Below are 8,746 nucleotides of genomic sequence, written 5' to 3' on the forward strand. Positions count from 1 at the left end.
TATATTTAACGGCTGTATCATTTGTTTTATATAACAAAAAGAACCTATTGAATTAAAAGGGGTGTGAATGTTTACAACTTTTACTCGCTGTTCTACGTCCCTCGTGTCACAATTTATTAGACGCTTCATATAATCGGGTGAAAACAAGCAGTAACTCATCACTTGTAATGTGCAATGAAGCTCCATAGAGATTAACATTTTCAAAGGTCTCCAGGTCTACTCAGTTTAAATGTTTCCAGGTGTGTAAATCTCCATACCCTTAGGGCATATTTCTTCTCAATTCACTAAAATTCAGTTTTAACCACTTTTAGCATTTTATAGGTAAAACATATGGATATATATATATAAATTGAGCATCTTTACAAAAAAAAAACAACCTACACATCCTATTGGGACCTTAATAAAAAATAAAGATATTTAGGCAGGTCCAATAACTTAAAGGACTGCTCTTCTGCCAGTATAAAAACATCTATTTTTTAATTGACACTGTATGTTAGATGTTATTTTATGGTTAGCTACATGTGATGTATTCAAGGTGCATTTGGCAAACTCAGTAATGAAATGTAATGAGTAGCTTAGATTGTATTTCCATCGCTCCACCATACTTTCATGTACAAGGACCCCAAAACATGATGAGATTAAAAAAAAAACAACAGTATGGTTCTTGATTGCACAAAGTAGCTTTTTAATAAACATTCAAAGAAATGTTTTAGCCAATAAAATATCACAATGTAAAAATATAACACAAATACTACATATTTTACATTATCTACAAAAATGCAGATGGTAAATCTACTTACAAGTTGTAGGAAAATACTTTGATACATGAGAAGGCAGTACTGTACAAAGGAACAATAACATTCAAAAGCTCTGAAACCACCTCCAGCGCCAGAATCGCGAGTCGTGGTAACTGGCAGAAACTCAGTCTGGCACAGAAGTTCCAGGATAATTACACTGACAAATAAATATATTTATTATATTTTCATTCTCAATTTCTATGTTGAATTGTTTTTTATATAGTGTATATAACATTCAATTAAAGTGTTACATTTTTTTATGAATAAGGGATGGTTATAAAATAAAAATTCTCAGGGAAAAAAAAACTGGGACTTTATAAATTATTTTGACTTACAATTGTACTACATTATTTGTTTAAACCCATTTAAGCACCTCAGTTCCTCTGAATAATAGCTTTAAAAAAAACACATTTTCTGGAAACATTCAGTCCTTCAAAACAATATGAAAACGGGAGTGTGTTCACCATATGCCAAAGATCTCTTTTAAAAATTGAGCAACGTGAATATTTCCATTTAGGAAAAGTAGAATACAAGCAGTCTTAGTCAGCTGTGACATTCAATGTACTGGAAGAAAGTTCAGTTGAAAGTCTTGGCATCCTTTCGTCTAGCTGGCGGTGTGCTTGGCAATCTTGGTGAGTCTTTTCCTATCTCGGTTTGATTGTGAGTGATGATGAGGGTGGATGGGCTTTGCAGGAGAAGCTATGTCATAGTTATGGTTGGATTCATTGTGCTGCCTTGTGTATCTTTTGCATTTGCAGGAAGTCACCACAGTAACTTTGTAGGTTCTGCTGGTCCCATCTTCACACTGAAGTTGGATACGTTGAGTGCGGGTCTTGTCATTAACACATCTCCACTCTTGGGAACTTCTGCGACTCCAGTATTTGAGACCATAGCCACCCCCGATCCAGTTGGGCAGAATTGGAAGAGGTAAGCATTCTCCGGCACAAACCAGTTCCTTTAAAGGTCTTAAACTGGTGCACTGGCCATCAGAAATATACTTTGTAGATCTAAGTTCTCTGCAGCCAACTTGATGAGGACCTTCAAAGAGAAGAACAAAATGACAAAATGAATAATTATAAAAAATATCCAGAGCAATGTAAAAAAAATAAATAAAAGTAATAGCCAACACTGTACAAAATCCTCAAACTCTATTTTTGGAAGATGTAGGTTGATTTTTCATGTGAAATATTCCTATAGATGTCGCCTTACTTTAGGGTCAGGTGGCCTTCAAGTCTGCTGTACTGGGCATTACTTCCTATAGAAAATGTACATTTAGGAAAGCCAGACGAAACATGGCACATGCCGGCCACGTGGGAGAGGTTGCACTTAGTCAACTTTAGTTCTTATTAGCCCCTGGGTCACGTTCTTCCCACTAACACCTAACTGGGCACAGATATACCTTACGGCATTGCTAAAACCTCATTGAGCATCTACATGCCTGCCCAGTCTTACAAGATTTTCTTAACTCCTCAACATATCACTGATGGTAGAATTTGTCAACTGTATGGTGATATAATTGTATAATGTGTCACCTTCATGTAACTATACAATTTCTATGAGTGTCTTTTATTATAGTAGTATTTTATTAAATTATTATAGTATAGCCTTAACACAATTTACTACAAATGTATTAACTGTAACATTTTTTGTTTCTTTTTTGGTTCTGTTGAAGATTTTATGAACTCTACATGTCAAAATTAACAAAGGAAATCCAACACACCCTCCAAAATCTTGTCTTAATTATTTCCGCATGGAATCTCAGACACAACCATATGCTTAAAGGAAAGTGCCACTAATTACACAGGAAAAATATATAATGTAGTGCCTTCCTTCCTGTCCCATTCAGCAGGAAAACAACTTTTTTTTGTTTAAGTCCTCTAAGCTCAGTGTGCTTTACATTGTGTGGGATGCTAATATATTATGTATTTTATGAGCACAAGGTGCCTGCCAAAGAAAAATCATCTATAAAGAAGCGCCACCACAAGATGCAAAAGCCACGAAGCGCACCCAGAATCTCTTATGTGATAATATCTCCTGATGTGATAACTTTTGAATGATTACAGAAAAAAAGTAAGACTATACTGCATCTTAATGATATAGCCAATATTGAAAAAGTAAACAAAAACTGAGGCACCAAAAATTGTAGCATTCTGCATTACTCGCATATCGTATCAAAAGCGAAAACCGAAACTGGTTCATGCTTGTTATTCTTCATTGTTGAGGAAGCTGGAATTGACGAGTCAAGCCTCACCAAGGAAACTCTTCCTGGATCAACATAGTGGCTGCTTGCAAATCTATAGTCAGGTTGTGTGAATTATTACCCGCGCTTCTGCACTTTATTAAGCTCTTCTTCACTTGCCAATCTGGCATCGCTGAGTTTATGAGGACCCCTTATGTTCCTCAAAACAGCAGAACTTTTGTATATACCATGTGATTAATGTGCCATGGGAATCAAGCCAAGTGTTACTTCTGTTCATCCTGATCCAGATTCCACCCCCTCCTCTAGTGTAGACAACTAAAATTGGTAAAATGCTGAAGGCGAAAACCGAGGGTGGTGGAGATTTCATTAGAATGTGCTTATGTTTACTTTAGCCAGAGGCCTCAGCTCATAAGTACTTAGCCAGGAAGTGAAAACAAATGCTGGATTTAAGTCAAAGTCTTTCAAGTCTGGATAACGCTTTACATTTCTGAAGTGCCACAGACAGGTGAGAGTGGGAAGAGGCATAACCATTATCTTGCCTTCCTGTATTTACAGGTGATGTGAAGTGGGTCCTTACAACAACTAAAACATGCATATAATTCCTCCATAAATATCAGGCATCCCAGTTGGCCATGTTTATAAAGATCAGTTTTGGGGACAAAATGTTAAAGGGTGTATCGAGCACAAGGAACATCACGTTAAATAAATTGCCAAGGAATCGAGTTGTAATATTTCAGGCGCAGCCAAAAGGCTCAAACCCCTCGTGGACACAGGCTGAGAATTATACGAGGTGTAGTTCTACAACAGCTTGAGGGGGTTGGCTGCCCCTGTGTTCTAAAGTACAATTAGTACATTATTATTATTATTTATTGTTTTATATAGTGATACCGCAGCAATGTGCAATGGTATATGCTTTAAAGTGTCCAAATTCATGCACAATTGTATATACAATATATATATATATATATATATATATATATATTCAACAAGGCGAGGGAGAGTTTAAGCAGGAAGTGGTATCCTATATCCATCCAGCTGTTGTGACCTATATCCTCCATGCATCCTGACCTTTCTTTAAGCTGGTTAAGACTGTTAGGAAAAGTAGTTTACAGCATATGATGTGTGAAAAGCTTATTCATGCCCCTTAGTTTATAATTTCAATACGCAAGAAAAAAATTCTATATATTGTAAATCAGACATTTTTACAAACACAACACTTAGTATATTGATATTTATGTCTGATGGGCTAAAAAAAAAGTTTCAAAAGTAGAGGTTTTATTTAACACAGCACACAATTAAGTAATTACACATGATCTTTGATGGTGAACAATGGTCTGTGTTATTTGTTATGAACCCAGTCATTAGCATTCTTAGCATCTCTGATATTTTTACCCCTTCCCACTGAGCAGGTGGGGCAGAGAGGCTTGATGGGTGTATAAGAAATGCCAACAGGCAAAAGAATTGGCATCTGTAGAATAAGTTAAATAGGTAGAAATCACAATATTTAAACACAACACTGTACTGCATAGAGTATATGCATGTCTATTCAAAATATACTTGGATACTTGGATTGGGCCATGCTGGTTTGTATTATGTTCACTTATTAACACATTCAGTTATCACCAAGGTGTTTTCTGATCTACCACCCACTATTCATGTTCTCACATATACAGGGTCTTATATATATATATATATATATATATATATATATATATATATATATATATATATATATATATATATATATATATATATATATATATATATATACACATACACATAAATACACACACACACACACACACACACACACACACACACTAGGCTAACTTCAGCACAGATAGATGCAAGATCACAAGGGTTAATGCAGTTACTTCTAATCTAATATGGTATATAAAGTAATATGCTGGTTAATGTACTGTAGGTCAGGTATAAAAAGCAGTATTAAAGCAATCTCAGTATAGCATGTTCTTTTTTGGAACCTCTACCCCTTAAAAAACTGCAAGCAGCTCAGGGAGCAGTAGGGGCTTTGATATGATCACCTTTTAGTAAATATCAGAGTCAAGCTATATATGTCATGTCACTTCTAATTTAATATTGGAATATGATCATTATGTGCATTATGTAAAATATATATATATATATATATATATACATACACTGTGCTGCATTATACCAGACTGATCGCCCCCAAACAATGCTAAACACCCATTGAATAATTATTTTCTATTTTGATTATTCCACATTGATATCCCCACCCGGCATCCCTAATAACCGCACGCGATCTCCGGTGGTTGTCAGCTTTGTGATAACACTTACCGGTCCTGTCCGTGGCAGCGTTCCCGGGGTGCCGGCCCCCGTTGCGGGCTTGGTTGAGGCTGCTGCTGTTGGCGTTGTTCTCCGGGGTGTTTTTATCCACGTGGGAGTAAAGGATCTCGGTGGCATCGTTCTTGAAAGACAGGCAGCTCTTAAAGAGGATGCAGGCGAAGTAGAAGACAAAGCACTGAAGTCTCGGGACGATCATGATCGCGTCTGATGTGCGTCCGCAGCCCAAATCTACTCCTCTCTCGCCCGTAACTGTGAACTTGCCTGCTGCTGACTCCCATTTATATACCCAGGAGGGCTTGGCATGCATTCAGGTGTCAAGGAACTGGTGGGAGGAGAATAACTTCCCTGCTTTAGACAGTACAGGGCTGCCCAGAGTCTGATCCCTGCCTCCCTGCCTGCCTGCCTGCCTGCCTGCCTGCCTCCCTGCCTGCCTGGGGCTGGATAGAATTCATATAATGTTCATAATGCACTGGCATCAGGAGCAGCCCTTCTAAAACTCATAGAAATATTAAAATTTTAATATATTGACAATACATATTTTCTGCCCTGACTGTAATTGTAAAACCAAGTGCGAGATGCTGTTTGTGAAAATGCAGAATATATAAAATCTGGACCTGAAATGCAAACTTCAAGTTTCTTTTTAATATTGTCAGTTTTCTGCAATTAAACATTTATAAGGAAAACCTGCTGGTGAATTTGGATTGAACAGTTTGTTGTTTTTTTCAAATAAATAATATAAAATAATAATGATAAGATATTTGTATAACAGTATATGGACAATCAAATATATCTTGGATTTATATACTTAATGCTTACCTTGGTTCTAATGAAACTTGCAACTTTTTTAATGAAATATTTTACAAAAGTTAACTTTAGGGTCTTGCTTTGGGGTTCTCCTTATGTTTTTTTTGGGGGGGTCTCACTGTATGCTGTCCTATAGGCTGTTTTAGAGTCAAGAAGACACAGCACATACACAGAGGGTAAAATAATGATGCTAAACTGTTAGCTAAGTAAACCCTGTTAACATTCATGACTGTGATCTTTATCTGAAATTGTAAATTTTGTTATAATATGAAATAACCTAAATGAAAACTGAACTGACTTCTCTTCCTATGCTCAGACTAAACATTCTGGCTATGCCGGCTTTGGTTCCATAATGTCCTGGTATTAACATTCCTTAAGAGTAACTAAAACATGCATATTGTTACCTATTGAGGCATGCACTTCTCTTTGTTCGGTGTCTTCCATAATATAAACCATTGGAGAGACAGACATCTGATATCCTAACAGGGTAGGACAGCAATTCCAAATACATCTCCTGCTACTTTAATAAGAAAGCAGTAAATCACCTTGTTGGAATATGTCATGTCCTAATGGCGGAATATGGAACTTGGGATAAATATTTTTATATACATGCTTTTCATGTTGGATCCCCAACCATTTGTAGCCTTCATCTAGTACTTTCTGGTTATTGTGAATATCTGCAGTCCTGGGGCCTGCTTGTGTTAAGTCTGAGGAGCAGTACCTCCTAAAAGGTTAGTTTAATTGCTAGATTTAATTGTTTCAAAATATATATTGAAATTTGTGGTTCTGAAGCAGGTAAACTGGAGAGAGCTTGTAGCCGGGTTATCCGGTGTAGAGTTTCATAATCTATTAGATTCTTCACATATATCTGTACTCATGGATTGCTCGTTGACCCAAGCCCAAGATGTGGCTTGGCCCTACTGTGAATTATGGTTTAGCAAGGCTGGCTTGCATAGCTATAGGATTGTTGATCAATACACTATGTGCTTCATTGATAACAGTGCAACAGATCCCATCCCCTCAAAGAGAAAATGTATGCTTTTAAATAGAATACAGCTGATTCTTCATTAGGTTATACCTGGTATGATTGGCTTATACTTGAGAATAATTCTTATTGCACACTGTCAATGATCAGTGGCCCTGGCACTTTAAGGCCAGTAGCTACCTGATGACATATGTGCACCCTACATTTTTATGGTCATATAGCATGCATTCGAATATATCCAGCCACTGGCCACACACACACACACACACACACACACACACACACACACACACACACACTACAGCACCTGATCTGCCACTGTGGTGGTAGATTTGGTGGTGCTGTCCGCCAGTGGCCTGGGCATTTGACTGGTGTGCCAGATGTCCAGTTCGGAAATGATTGCAAATATTATAATACTGGTAATATCCATTGTCACTGAGGCTACCACAGCTTAAGGAATGACAAGGCTATTAGATCAGACGGTGCCCCCGTTATTTGCTGACTTCCTTGTGTGTCCTAGAATGTTATGGGTAATTTGAAAAACACATCAGTTGTCTATTGCCCAGTCAAGAGTTGTGTTCAAACCTTTCCTTGACTGGAATATTTCACTCTAGTGCTGTTAGTGGTAAAAATCCAAAACAAAAAGGAAAAGGCCACTATGGATCTAAGTAAGCATGGGGACCTAAGCAGTCCTTTAAGTATAACGGAATGAAGTCAGGGCTAAATTGTCAAATGTCTACCCTATATATTTCCTCTCAGGGGAGGATATTTCACAATTGCCTCATTTTCACATGGAACCTATTGGAATCCAGGAATATGGCGTCACTTGCACCACAAAGCATTGTGGTAACGGGCAAGAATCATATTTTTGGCAGGATCTGAGCTACCGGTTACCGCTTCAGACAAACTGCTCCATTAAAATGATTAATGGAGTTTATCTATACAGTTTATAGCTTGTTGTTTTTTTTTAATAAGTGTAATTGTTTTGGAGATATTATGTTTAAACGTTTACCTGGTGGAGAAAAGTGGCAGCCCAACATCATGTAATCAAGTTTCTGTCTTGTTATCTCCCTTCTTTCTCACCCATTTTCTAAACCAATCAATGGAAATCTCCAGCTTAACAAAGAAGGAATGATTATGTGAATTATAAGAAGAGAACGTTAACACACTTTTCTCATTGTATACATACTTGATGGGGTTTTAGTGAATATATTCATGTAGCATTATATAGATTTATAGATCTGCTTTGACACACAAGGGTACCAGCCTACCAGGTGATCTGATTTTCTGTCACTACCAAGAGATTTGGGGTCTTGTGTATACCCCTTGTGTATCCCCCTGTCTTGACCCCTAATATCCCGTGTGATGAGCATCGGTGAATCTCCAGCTGCTTGATTGATACAACTCTTGCCATCCTGTCCCAAATTGGAATTGCATTGTCAACCTGGACTTTCTTTTAAATCACTCGTTCCACTCAGTGGCTGTAAACCAAAGATCCTTCTGGTTCTGTTGTCTGAATGTATTTTTTTCGCACTCACACACTCGCACTACATGCACTCACATATTTGCATGACAGTGAAAATATCTTGGCCAGCTCTGGTTGGTCTTAAACCCAAGCCTGACCATCAAACT

General features: G+C 37.4%; 1 protein-coding gene across 1 annotated transcript; it reads right to left on the reverse strand.

Annotated features, from left to right (window-relative positions):
- Positions 1–1,062: 1,062 nt before the first annotated feature.
- On the reverse strand, positions 1,063–5,589 carry SOSTDC1 (sclerostin domain containing 1). The gene is made up of 2 exons (XM_053466515.1): positions 5,317–5,589; positions 1,063–1,835 (listed from the first exon to the last, which is right to left on the reverse strand). Exons 1-2 carry the CDS (start codon positions 5,519–5,521, stop codon positions 1,402–1,404), a joined length of 639 nt encoding a protein of 212 aa, XP_053322490.1. The 5' UTR covers positions 5,522–5,589; the 3' UTR covers positions 1,063–1,401.
- Between the last annotated feature and the right edge of the window lie 3,157 nt (positions 5,590–8,746).

The sequence above is a fragment of the Spea bombifrons genome, chromosome 5 (assembly GCF_027358695.1).
Source record: "Spea bombifrons isolate aSpeBom1 chromosome 5, aSpeBom1.2.pri, whole genome shotgun sequence".
NCBI lineage: Eukaryota > Metazoa > Chordata > Amphibia > Anura > Pelobatidae > Spea > Spea bombifrons.

What these genes read in the sequence shown, in the direction of transcription:
- SOSTDC1 (XM_053466515.1), bottom strand. Translation starts at nt 5,521, where the DNA reads ATGATCGTCCCGAGACTTCAGTGCTTTGTCTTCTACTTCGCCTGCATC. An exon ending in CGCTGCCACGGACAGGACCG is followed by an intron (nt 1,836 to 5,316) that starts GTAAGTGTTATC and finishes TTCTCTTTGAAG; the next exon opens with GTCCTCATCAAGTTGGCTGC.